The sequence below is a fragment of the Salvelinus fontinalis genome, chromosome 1, assembly GCF_029448725.1.
Source record: "Salvelinus fontinalis isolate EN_2023a chromosome 1, ASM2944872v1, whole genome shotgun sequence".
In the NCBI taxonomy this organism is placed as follows: domain Eukaryota; kingdom Metazoa; phylum Chordata; class Actinopteri; order Salmoniformes; family Salmonidae; genus Salvelinus; species Salvelinus fontinalis.
The window spans coordinates 58,376,009-58,390,198 of record NC_074665.1 but is presented as its reverse complement, the minus strand read 5'-3'; the positions used below and the strand labels follow the sequence as shown (position 1 = coordinate 58,390,198).

The following is a 14,190-nucleotide window of genomic DNA, read 5'->3' as shown; positions in this document are numbered from 1 at the left end:
AATAGAATGTGTGAGAAGTAACAAGCCCAGAGTGAGAAGGTGCTCAGCAATAACAAAAAATCTATTTATTTGATGTCTGCCTTCTAAATAACTGTTGAGGCGCAGGTTAACTTGGTTCGGGGTCATTCTACTCATACAGGATAAATAGGCCAAAATTGACATAGGCTACCTTATAATGCAAAACTAGCCCAGACAAAAGCATGGGTGGAAACCGCCTTCTTTTGTAGTGAGTGTCAGTGGTCATGGCAGAGATTGATGGATTCCTCATTTCTACTCCTCCTCAAGGGGTAGGCTGGGTGAGTGAGGTAGAATAGCCGCACTATTATTCTAGCAGGCAAGCAGAGCAAGCACCAGGGAGAGGAGGTCTTCAGTAGGCTGCAGATGACAATTCACATTCTGACATTTTTCAGTGACTGACTGCTCGAGTGGAAGATGACCTGCTGCAGACTCTGCCATCAATACAGAACTCGAGGTGAAACGATCTGCTTCAAAATACCTACAACTCATTCTGATTTGACCACCTGATCTAGTTGCATCGATGGCTGACATATATTTCACTTGCGAAATGTGTCTGTGGAACTCTTCTTCTTTTTTTTTTATTGTCCTGAATTTGTGTCATGAATCCACTGTAACCTACAGTGCAGGGCAAAATTGATGATAGTGGCCAATGGATCAGAAGCATGCATGGCCATTCATTCATGTGAAAGACAGAGAGCACCCATAAATGACAGACAGGCTACTACTTACATCTCAAGCATGATCTCGTTTAAATAAATGCCATCCAACAATTCAATGTATTCCGATAGTTTGGTGCCATCGTTTCCTGATGAATGCCCAGCCGCCTTAACCTGAAAAATATGACAATACACACCAAACCTGTCAGCAAAACCAAATCACTTGTTAAACAGGGCATTTATTTTGGATACCCTGCTTAATTGCTATGCTCAATTTCCCATAGAATGGTTAATTAGGGTGCCTTACCCAGGCGACCAAAGGCGTGAGCAGAAATTGTTCCAACAATGGCGTAAAAACCTCACTTTCCATTTCCTTGTGTTGGACAGCGACAATTCCTGAGAATTTGAATTAAACTGTATTTTCTTCTTGTCGGGGAATTTTCTTCGCGTCGCCTTTCACCCCTCTGAACGTGTCCTTAATTTAGACGCCGCTCATGTGGTTGATTTAATTAAATAGACACAAATTTTGCCGATAAAGAAAACAAGTCAATGACGTCGGGTTTAGCTGAAAATAAAATTTATCCACAAGTATCGTATCTGCTACCCTAGATAAACATGTTTTAACGTTACCCTCCTTGAGAAGGACTGCATCACATTTTTTGAAAAACCTTGAATCTCATCTATCCTGTGCCCGTTAAGGCAGCTTACCTACCTACAGCTAAATGTCTTTAACTAAGACATTAGACCTGTACAGGTAGGCTAATAATAAAGAACATGCTCCATGAAAATCTAACGTTGATCTGATAAAACACAGAGCTAGTAGTAAGCCTAAAGACAGTAACTGGTTTCCTCCAATGGACGTCGAGTTACAATATTCTTTTAAAAAATGTATTCCTTTCCCCATCACGTTCTTTTAAGTCTTGAAGATCACATATTTTCCCCCCATAAAACCAACGACTGTTCCAATAGAATTGGGCAGAGATGTCTTTCTTCTGTCATGTATTCCCTTCTTCCAGCCAAGTGACTAACGGCTGAATAGCCTACTACTGACAAGAGTTTACTGATGGCGCTAGACTAAGTACCGCCTCCACGGGCTCGACTCCGTTTTGTTTCCATTCCAGCCAACTCATCCACCCGTAGAGGACGTGTCTTCTTCCGCCAAAATCAACTGCGCTCAAGAAAATAGGGCTGCAGCACGTTGTCATTAACAGTTCCACTTCCACATTAAATGGATTATGTTGTATGTAGACTATAGACTACATTAGCAGGACATGATGATTCACATTTGATGTGTCTTCTTTGTCAATTAATATTGTTAAAGTGAGTGTGTCAGTAGGACTACGCATTGTGTGTGTGTGTGTGTGTGTGTGTGCGTGTGTGTAGCCTGCTGGCTGGCTGCCAATGTAGGTTATGGGTAGTATTCATATAAATTATCTCAAACAACATGACTAGAAAAATCATTAGTGTTATCACATAGAGATCAATAAGAATGTCCAGACAAATATTTGTATTAAGGATGGAAAGAAATCCTCATCTGCCCATCTATTGATATATCCTGATGTAATTGATTAAAAAAACAGTTTTCTTCAATTTGTGTGATACTTGCATGCCAGTGCACATATCATTTATCCTCAAACACACACAACCCTTTTATTATCCTATTGGAATGCACTGCTTTGTAGGTCACGGAAATTCATATTGGATTTTTACACTGGATTTCTACCTGTAATTACAAACACAGTGTCACAGGAAGGCCAAGTAGATAATCAAGGACCTCAGCCACCCAAGCCACAGCCTGTTCACCCCGTTACCATCTAGAAGGCAGAGAAAGTACAAGTGCATCAAAGCTGGGCATGAGAGACTGATGTTTAGCTTCTATCTCCAAGCCATCAGACTGTTAAACAGTCATCACGAGCCGGCCTCTGCCCAGTACACTGCCCTGAACCTTAGACACTGTCACTAGCTTACCGGTACTCTACCCTGCGCCTTAGAGACTGGTCACATTAATAATGTTTACATACTGTTTTACCCACTTAATATGTATGTAATGTATTCTACTGTAGTCATAACTCATCCTATATAACTACTGCTGTACACACCTTTTATATTCACATACGATCTATATTGTCTATACACACCATTCACATACATAGTATTTATATTCCATACTCTGGTCCAGAAGCTAATTCCCTGCAATTCTATCCATTTTGCCATGGGGTTTTGTGCTACGTATTTTAGTACTGTATTCTCGGCATGGCTCATTGCAATATTTCTACTACCATACATTGGGTTTTAGTTACACTGTTTATACACACCATATATTTATTTATATACTGGATTATTGACATAACCCACTCTAATATATCTACTGCTGTACAAATCACTCTTATTAACGTGGGGTAACTAGCCCCCCCACTAAAAACAATGTCCAATTGCTGACACAAAAAAAGTTTGGTAAAAAAATTGGTATGTGGATGATGGTCATGCTTAGGCAAACAAACAATGAAGTTTTCACTTTTTTAGTTATTTTGTGAAATGTTGTTTTTAAAGAAATCAAAGATTGGAACAAAATGGCAATGCACATCTCACTATTAATATGCTCACAATGATCAGTGGTGTAAAGTACTTAAGTTAAATTCCTTTAAAGTACTACTTAAGCAGTTTTGCAGGTAAGTACTTTACTATTTATATATTTTGTACAACTTTTACTTTTACTACACTACATTCCTAAACAAAATAATATACAGTACTTTCTACTCCATACATTTTCCCTGACACCCAAAAGTTCTTGTTACATTTCTAATGCTTAGCAGGACAGGAAAATGGTCCAAATCACACACTTATCAAGAGAACATCCCTGGTCATCCCCTGCCTCTGATCTGGTGGACTCACTAAACACAAATAGTTAATTTGTAAATTATGTCTGAGTGTTTGAGAGTGCCCCTGGCTATCTGTAAATAAAATAAAAACAAGATAATTGTGTTGTCTGGTTTGCTTAATATAAGGAACATGAAATTATGTTTAAGTACTTAAGTATATTTTAGCAATTACATTTACTTTTGATACTTAAGCATATTTAAAACCAAATACTTTTAGACTATAACTCGAGTAGTATTTTACTAGGTGATTTCACTTAAGTAATTTTCTCTTAAGGTATCTTGAAAAAAAAGAAAGTATCTTGATTTTTACTCAAGTATGACAATTGGGTACTTTTTCCACTACTAACTATGATTATGTTTTCATGTAAGGTACCTCTTTTCATGTTCCTGCTAAATCATGTCCAAATCATCATAAAGTATCTAAAATGCAAATGTAGATAGTATTGACTTGCATTGGATTTCCGGGGGGGGGGGGGGGGGGGGGGGGGGTGTTCCCCATAGGAGAGGTGAGTAGTGGCAGCCAGGGAAAGTGCTTTGTAAACAACAGGTGTAGACTAACAATGAAATGCATATTTACATGCCCCTCCCAACAGTGCAGAGAGAAAAAATTGGAATAATTGAAAAATGTAAAATAACATATAGTGACTAGGCTACAGGATAGATAATAAACAGCAAGCAGAATATGGGATGAGTCACAAGAGTTAGTGCAAAAAGGGTCAATGCAGATAAATAGTTAACCAATAACTACCTGGACTAACTATTTAGGAGTCTTATGGCTTGGAGATAAAAGCTGTTCATGGTCATGGTCATCAGGTTCCAGACTTGATGCATTGGTACCGCTTGGATCCAGTTGCTGGGGGGAGGTGTTTAGTCCCAGGATCCTTAGCTTAGTGATGAGCTTTGTGGGCACTATGGAGTTGAACTCTGAGCTGTAGTCAATGAACACTATTATAACGTAGGTGTTTCTTTTTGCTTAGAAAGGGCCGTATGGAGTGCAATTGAAATTGCCACATCTGTGGATCTGTTGGGGTGGTATGTAAATTGGAGTGGGTCTAGGGTTTACGGGATGTTGGTGTTGGTGTTGGGCTTTCAATGCTCTTCATGGCTACAGATGTGAGTGCTATGGGGCAGTAGTCATTTAAGCAGAGTCACCTTGGCTTCTTGGACACAGGGACTATGGTGGTCTGCTTGAAACATGTAGGTGTTACAGACTCGGTCAGGGAGAGGTTGAAAATGTCAGTGAAGACATCTGACCACTTCCGTATTGAGCGAGTCACTGGTACTTCCTGCTTTAGTTTTTGCCTGTAAGCAGGAATCAGGAGGATATAATTATGGTCAGATTTGTCAAATGGAGGATGAGGGGGAACTTTGTGTCTCTGTGTGCAAAGTCAAGTTTGTCTAGAGTTATTTTCCCTCTGGTTGCACATGTGACATGCTGGTAGAAATTAGGTAAAATGGACGTTGAGGTAAAAGTTTGCCAGCATTAAAGTCTCCGGCCACTAGGAGCACCACTTCTACAATTTAAAGATTTTACTGAGTTGAAGTTTATTTAAAGAAATTAGTCAATTGAAATAAATTAATTAGGCCCTAACCCATGGATTTCATATGACTGGGTATACAAATATGCCTTTGTTGGTCACAGATAGTGTACGTTAAAAATAAAGGTAGGGGCGGGATCAGAAAACCAGTCATTATCTGATGTGACCACCATTTGCCTCATGCAGCGTGACACATCTCCTGTTGATTGTGGCCTGCGGAATGTTGTCCCACTCCTCTTCAATGGCTGTGCGAAGTTGCTGGATATTGGTGAGAACTGGAACACGTGGTCGTACACGTCAATCCAGAGCATTCCCAAACATGCTCAATGGGTGACATGTCTGGTGAGTATGCAGGCCATGGAAGAACTGGGACATTTTCAGCTTCCAGGAATTGTGTACAGATCCTTGCGACATGGGGCCGTGCATTATCATGTTGAAACATGAGGTGATGGCGGCAGATGAATGGTACGACAATGGGCCTCAGGGTCTAGCCACGGTATCTCTGTACATTCAAATTGCTATCTATAAAATGCAATTTATTTCAATTGACTGATTTCTTTATATGACTCGTAACTCAGTTTTATTCAGAATAGTCAAATAAGAATTTCTGCTAAACTATGTATGTGACCAATAAACTTTGATTTGGTGAGCTGTCAGCAGTTAGGAAGCATATTTCAGTGGAGGCTGCTGATTGGCGGATGGCTCATAATAATGGCTGGAACAGAGTAAATGGAATGGGATCAAACACATGGTTTCCATGTGTTTGATGTATTTGATACCACCTCACTATTCCGCTCCAGCTATTACCACAAGCCCGTCCTCCCCAATTAAGGTGCCACCAACCTCCTGTGGCATATTTTGAGACCAGCCCATTCATGCATCCCACGAGATAAGCCTCACAATCAACCTAACTGATTATTTGGTCTGTCGGAACGAATGGGGAAAGGGCAATGCCACCAAAAAGGCAATTTAAAAACAATTATTTACTTGTTAATGGTTAAGTCTGAGGGCTTAGCTAAAATCTATAGCACATCACAAGCACATCACTTTCCCTGAAATAATTACTAGGGGTATGTTGTGAAAATAATTTTACACAGGGACACTAGAAGTCAATCTTAAATGAATCATTGTTTATTGCCAGTGCACTGGAGAGGTTCCAACTCAATGCACCTGTCACGTTCCTGACCTGTTTTCTCTTGTTTTATATGTCTTTATTCGTCAGGGCGTGAGTGTTGGGTGGGCAGTCTATGTTTTCTATTTCTATGTGGGGTTTTGTGTTCGGCCTGGTATGATTCTCAATTAGAGACAGGTGTGTATCGTTTGTCTCTGATTGAGAGTCATACTAAGGCAGCCAGGGTTTCACTGGTGATTTGTGGGTGTTTGTTTCCTGTGTTAGCGTTTGGGCCACACAGGACTGTTGCAGGTTAGTCACTTTTGTTAATTTGTAGTGTTTGTTGGTTTGCCATTAAAATCATGAATACCTCCTACTCCGCATCTTGGTCCGATCCATGCTCCTCCTCGTCTGAGGAGGAGAATGACATTGACAGCCGTTACAGCACCATCGTGAACATCTGTTAGGAGCTCTGCCGGGGCAGTCCCAGCAGTTGTCTTATATACAGCTGTACACAGACAAGTTATATTTGCATGATTCATTCATCATTACCATTTTGTTTCATTCATGTGACCAACCAATACTGGTTCAAGACATTTGACAGATCAATACCTCACAAAGTTTCTTGTCTCTAAGTTGAGACCTTGAAACTCAGATATCTTTCGTTCTCAAAACAAAGGTCTGGGCGTACTGCCAAATTGCAGCTACTGATAGTGGGGATCCGTTCAGTCAGTCACTTGCATGAACACAGAAAACAGTTATTAGAAAAGCACATGAATAGAACACAGACATTTGGTATTAGAAAAGCACAAACATTAAACATTTCCAGCACAGGTCATTCTCTAGTCTGCTGAGATAAGGAAGGAGAGCTTTTGAGTTCTTTTGATGGGACTTTCTGGGAACACTATCTCCCATGGATGTAGGCTTTTGTTTATGTTCAAAAAGAGGATGTTAGGTAGACATTCCATGTGTTCTCTGGTTTGGGTGGGACTTTGGACTACCATTTTTGTAGGAGGGGATTCAGATTCAAATACACAGCCAGCCAACCCACAGGCCAGGCTGAGCACAGATTCTGAAACACTTACAGGTAATTAATACTCATCAATTCATCATGACTCATGTAATGCACACCTACCACAATCTGAATACAATTATATTTAATGTGGACATTTTTTTAGTGGAGCTCCATTTTTGTTTTTTCAATGGGGAGAACAGTGTGTGTTTAGCATAAACCTTGGTTTTGAAAATGCGATTGGTCCTATGTCTTTTATTCATAAATTATTAATCATGTTTATGTGGTGCGTAACAGAGCATACTAATTCATTATTGGGTCATAGAGCAACAGCACCATTCCTTACGCAGCTTGAACACAGCAGGGAAAACAACTCTACAAATTCTTTCAACTTGGCTGGCTTCTTAAAAACGCAGACTACCCATTTGGCTAAGGAAACCTCGCTCGCTCGCTCGCTCGCTCTCTCTCTCTCTCTCTCTCTCTCTCTCTCTCTCTCTCTCTCTCTCTCTCTCTCTCTCTCGTCAGTCACAGTGGTCAGTGGACTTACTTGGAGTCGGGGAGTCGTCACCAAGAGAGAGCTTCTCCTGCTGTGCCATGTCTTTGATTCTGTAAAAGTCCTGTTGGAAGCCTTTGAAGCTTCCGCTGTTCCAACCTTGTACAAATTGACATAGGCTGTCTCAGTCTCAGGGACCCTCGTCTGATTTTCCACCCACCCTGGGCCAATACCCTCTCTCTTGACAGAGGGGTAGTGTGCTCTTATAGCAGTGTGCCATGCCAGGGGATTGTATGTGTGGAAAATTAAGTTGCTTATGTTGCCAGTCTTGTAGCAGTCCGCAGATAGTGTCTCTGGAGTCATTTTTAATTTGAGGGGAATTGTACTATGATAGTCTCTGCAAAGGGATGTAAAGAATCCACGGCTGCATTTGGGCGGGGGAAGTTGTGATTTTAATTTGCCAAGGGCTTTCACACCTCTCACTTCACTGCAAATTGAAGTTGCAGCCGGACCTGTTCTGTCCTAGCAAGCTTGGTAGCTCTGTAACCCTAATTTACCATTCAGTCTTTATAAAGTAAAATATCTAGAATTTATGGTAATGCATTTTACTTTTGGTTTGCTGGATGGTCCTGAATAGTTATTGGTAGTAAGAATCCTTCCAGGTAATTTTGTCCAAATTCCAGGTTGTAGGATTGGAGTTTTGATTTGGAGTGAAGGTTATGTTGTAGAGTGTATATGTCAAACTCATTCCACAGAGTGCAGAGTGTCTTCCGGGTTTTCACTCTTCCCTTGTACTTGAATGATGAATTAAGGTCACTAATTAGTAAACTGGTTCACCTGGTTGTCTCGGTCTTAATTGAAAGGAAAAAACTGAAACCTGCAGATATTAGGCCCACCATGGAATGAGTTTGACACCTGTCACATTCCTGACCTGTTTTCTCTTGTTTTTGTATGTGTTTAGTTGGTCAGGGCGTGTGTTGGGGTGGGCATTCTATGTTATGTGTTTCTATGTTAAGGTTCATTGTCATTTAGCCTGATATGGTTCTCAATCAGGGACAGGTGTTTTACATTTCCTATGATTGAGAACCATATTAAGGTAGGTTGTTCACACTGTTTGTTTGTGGGTGGTTGTCTTCCGTGTTTGTGTCTGTGCACCACACGGGACTGTTTTTGGTTTGTTCGTTCGTTTTAGGTAGTCTGTTCCTGTTTCATGCGTTCTTCGTGTCTATGTAAGTTCTTGTTCAGGTCAGTCTACGTCATTTATTATTTTGTAGTTTGTTTAAGTGTTTTCGTCTTTACTTTAATAAACTTCATTATGTCCACATTCCACGCTGCGCTTTGGTCCAATCCATACTCCTCCTCTTCGGACGAAGAGGAGGAGAACGACCGTTACAACACCTCTGTTGTAGAGGATAGTATCCTTTATAGGTCCTTGCGAAAAAATCTAATTTTATCTAACTCTCATGAGCTCATGACCCTTTCCTCGTTCTTGCTTGGTTCCTGTTACTTATTTACAGGTTTGGGGAGTTACTGATTACATGTAATCATTTGCATGGAATCTGATTACAAAAAACTAAAATCAGTTACGTTACCAGCAAAAATACTTTTGGAAAACACAATGATTACTTCTTGGATTACTTTTAAATTCAGAAAGGATAATTGTAAAAAAAAATACATTATGACACCTTTGTTTTCTCAATGACATTGAATTTACCATTGACAAAAGGCGCAAGTTTAAGTTTGTTCCACCTTAAGTGAGTCTGACTATAAGTCAGAGACCAATATGATGACACGCCAAATGCGTTTGATTGATCCTTTTTGTCTTCTTTTAATGCCTCAAACATAACTGAAAGTAATCAGATTACATTACTGAGTTTCGGTAATCCAAAAGTTGCATTAGTGATTACAGTTTTGGACAGGTACAGTACCTTCGGAATGTATTCAGACCCATTGACTTTTTCCACATTTTGTTACGTTACAGCCTTATTCTAAAATGGATTAAATAAAAAAAAATCCTCAGCAATCTACACACAATACCCCATATTGACAAAGCAAAAACAGGTTTGCAGAAATATTTTCTAATAATAAAAACAGATCCCTTATTTACATAAGTATTCAGACTCTTTGCTATTAGACTTGAAATTGAGCTCAGGTGCATCCTGCTTCCATTGATCATCCTTGAGATGTTTCTACAACTTGATTGGAGATAACCTGTGGTAAATTTAATTGATTGGGCATGATTTGGAAAGGGACATACCTGTCTATATAAGGTCCCACAATTGACAATGCATGTCAGAGCAAAAACCAAGCCATGAGGTCGAAGGAATTGTCCGTAGAGCGCCGAGACAGGATTTTGTCGAGCCACAGATCTGGGGAAGGGCACCAAAACATTTTTGCAGCATTGAAGGTCCCCAAGAACACAGTGGCCTCCATCATTCTTAAATGGAAGAAGGTGGTTCCAAACAAGACCAAACTGAGCAATCAGGGGAGAAGGGGCTTGGTCAGGGAGGTGACTCTGTGACTCTGACAGAGCTCTAGAGTTCCTCTGTGGAGATGGGAGAACTTTCCAGAAGGACAACCGTCTCTGCAGTACTCTGCCCGTCAGGGCTTTATGGTAGAGTGACCAGACGGAAGCAATTCCTCAGTAAAAGGCACATGACAGCTCGCTTGGAGTTTGCCAAAATGATTCTCAGACCATGAGAAACAAGATTATCTGGTTTGATGAAACTAAGATGTAACTCTTTGGCCTGAATGCCAAGCATCACGTCTGGAGGAAACCTGGCACCATCCCTACGGTCAAGCATAATGGTGGCATCATCATGCTGTGGGGATGATTTTCAGCGGCAGGGACTGGTAGACTAGTCAGGATCGAGGCAAAGTACAGAAAGATTCTTGATGACAACCTGCTCCAGAGAGCTCAGGACCTCTCCAACGCAGGAGAGGCTTTAGGACAAGTCTCTGAATGTCCTTGAGTGGCGCTGCCAGAGCCCGGACTTGAACTCAATTGAACATCTCTGGAGAGACCTGAAATTAGCTGTGCAGCAACGCTCCCCATCCAACCTGACAGAGCTTGAGAGGGACTGCAGAGAAGAATGGGACAAACTCACCAAATACAGGTGTGCCAAGCTTGTAGCGTCATACCCAAGAAGACTTGAGGCTGTAATCGCTGCCAAAGGTGCTTCAACAAAGTACTAAGTAAAAGGTCTGAATACTTATGTAAATGTGACATTTCAGTTTTATTTTTAATAAATTAGCAAAAATGTCTAAACCTGTTTCTCATTGTGTGTAAATTGATGAGGGGAAGAAAACAATATTGTCAATTTTAGAATAAGGCTGTAACCTAGCAATATATGGAAAAAGTCAAGGGGTATGAATACTTTACAAAGGTATTGTAACTAGTATCTGTAACTGATTACATTTAGAAAGTAATCTACCCAACTCTGCTTATCTATGCCTCATCACAAACATTTTGGAATCTTTATCCAAGGTGTGAATGTGTACTAAAATACATCACTATAAACCTTACACTTTGCTGGTCTTGTCAAATGATTGATGTATGCTTTTGGGATGACTGACCTATTTGGAGCAGCAGCTCCCTAACTCACTTCTCTTCATCCTGTCGGGCTGATATGGGAAATCAAACCAAATGGATCAAATCCCCCTTCTGTTGATATAAAGCCCCTATGGCAAAGGTCAGCCCAACGTTTTATAAATACATTAGATGACTGATACTAAGATGTTGTTTTGAAGCCACCGTTGTTTTGAAGCCACCGTGCCTCCATCTTGGCACTCCTCCACCATTGTAAACAATATTTTGGAAGCTATAGAAGTGAATGTATTATGGTCTACATTTGTTATTTTGGCATATTTATTATATTAGACACCTTAATACATACTCCTAAATTATTATGTGAGCTAAACAAACATTTTCAATAAAAAATATATACTAAAAAATGTAATTTTGTACATGAAATATTAAATTGAAATACTGTATAATTCCATTCATTCCTATGGAAGATTGCTCCTACTGGAGAGTGCCAATATGGCCGACCGGTGGCTTCATAGCCTGTCAATGGCCAATACATAACATCTGCAATCCAGGGTTTATATACATAATTGGGTCAGCCTGATTACCACAAAAATACCAATACATTCCCTGTTGCTTTGTTTCTGACAAGACTACAGTATCAACACCTCATTGTCATAATTAATATGTCATGTTAGAATTTCCTTAGAACTTTTTATGATACCTACAGCTCTGCTAGGCACCATGCAATTACTGCACACCTGACATGGACGATCAGTCTTCTCCACTTCAAGTCTTAGTAATCAAAATGACTGACTGTGCTCATGAGCTAATGTCCACTTTTGACAGTAAATTAGCTAAGGCAGGAGCAAGGATAATGGCCACCACATGTTGTCTGGTAAACTGGGGATGAAATGATGTAGAAAATGAAATCTAATTCCATTATCACTCACAAAATTGATATTGTACTTTTTGCACCTCAAGCTATTGTAGGCAGACTATGGCCACTGTAAAAGCAATTTCCTTTATATGTAATATCAGTGGAGGCTGCTGAGGGGAGGACGGCTCATAATAATGGGTGGAACGGAGCGAATGGAATGGCATCCAACCATGTGTTTGATACAATTCCACAGATTCCGCTCCAGCCATTACCACGAACCCGTCCTTCCCAAGGTGCCACCAACCTCCTGTGCGTCGTATTATGTTCTATCACCCATACTCTAGATATGTGTGCTGCAGACTTTCTGTTGTAAACATATTTGCACTGTATTTTTACAGAATGGTCTTATGTGTAATTCCTATCTAAGACGCAGTGATGATTGATTGCCAGACACCCTTAACCCAAATTGTCACTCCACTGTTGAAAATGTAATTGGATATGCCAAAAATGTATTACTGTGGTACTTATACAGCCTGTCGTCAGTGCCTAGCGCCACCATAATATATAGACACTAGCAATGGGTTCACTCTCTTTAACCACCGGAGTCCTGGAGTGACCTGCCCCCAAGCGCATTCTACACCAGTGGTTCCGAACTCCAGTCCTTGAATACCCCAACAGTACACATTATTGTTGTAGCTCCAGACAAACATTCCTGATTCAACTCATTGAGGGCCTGATGATTAGTTGACAAGTTGAATCAGGTGTGCTTATCTGGGACTACAATACAAATTGTGTACTGTTGGGAGTACTATAGGACCGGAGTTGGGAACCACTGTTCTACACTACACGAATGCTTTCTCAATCTTTCAGCGTGCCTTTCACAGTACAACTACAATTTGATTTCAGATACGAGGTCAGACACCTTCCAGTCCCTATAGACCAGGGGTACTCAACTCTTACCCTACGAGGTCCTGAGCCTGCTGGTTTTCTGTTCTACCTGATAATTAATTGCACACACCTAGTGTACCAGGTGTAAACCAGTCCCTGATGAGAGAGGAACAATAAAAAAATGATCACAGCACACACATGGTTAGAATTACATTTCCAAGACAAACTTTTGTAAGAAACCATGAAACAATAACAATCTAAGTGCAATCTGATGGCAACATTAAGTGAATGGTCCATAAGACACTGATGGTCCTTGCCTCTGGATATCGTCAGTACAGGAGCTCTCAACCTGTCCATATCTATGGCAACAAGATAAGCCTAATAGAATCTCTGGCAAAAAGAACTGCTGACACTAATCTGTTGTCATAACAACCACAGTCTCCCACCCCTTCCTCAGCATGGGTGCTCACACTAATCTCCTTTCATTACACCAAGATGTCCTCCTGGGATACAGCAAGGGGATCTTTTTGACACATGAGGCATGGCGTGTAATTGTGAAATTTGAACCAAAAAAACACCACACACCAAAATGTCCAGTAGAAAGCAGTAATGGCCTCCTGAATTAGCACCCCAAAGAATTGAATCTTTCTGAGAAGGTATAACAATGAAAGAGAGAGCTTCAGGTCCAAATTGTTGTTATCTGAGTGTAAGGATGGTGAACTGTAGTGTTCATAGACAAAGATGATTCAATTCAAAGTTACAAACATGATTTGGTATGAAGCATGCATCACTTCAAACATGATGCTGTGACTAGCATGCCAGTCAGGCCTATTTGCAACAGAACATGCATATCCAGTGTGCTTTCCCTCTTTATAGATGTTAGGTTAATTATGCATGCTCTTGCCGTGTCGACGATTAGGTTGCTGGCGGGTCCAACACCCATCACCAACACCAATAACGACACTGTGGTCATTATTATAGAGGATATGGTGAGTGGTTCATCCATTGAAGAAGTGAAATCCACTGACAAAAAAATGTACAGTAAAAGAGAGGAGAGCAGTTTCTCCATTCAATGGACTCATGGGTCCTGGTTGACATTAAAGAGGCTGAGAATGCACCCGCACAGGAAGAGTCCATAGGCGCAGTCAGAGTGGTTGAGAGTGGGGATGAATGAGAGCAAGGATTAATA

General features: G+C 40.6%; 1 protein-coding gene across 5 annotated transcripts in view; it reads right to left on the bottom strand.

Annotated features, from left to right (window-relative positions):
* Window positions 1-1,788, bottom strand: part of LOC129858404 (girdin-like) — an 89,786-nt gene extending 87,998 nt beyond the window's left edge. For 3 of the 5 annotated variants that reach the window (XM_055927605.1, XM_055927611.1, XM_055927621.1), the window contains exons 1-2: window positions 982-1,788; window positions 748-848 (exon numbers count right to left, since the gene is read on the bottom strand). In XM_055927605.1, coding sequence (XP_055783580.1) covers window positions 748-848; window positions 982-1,044 — 164 coding nt within the window. In that variant the 5' untranslated portion in view covers window positions 1,045-1,788. The remainder of the gene's footprint in view (window positions 1-747; window positions 849-981) is intronic. The other 2 variants (XM_055927627.1, XM_055927637.1) reach the window with 1 other exon arrangement.
* Window positions 1,789-14,190: the final 12,402 nt, after the last annotated feature.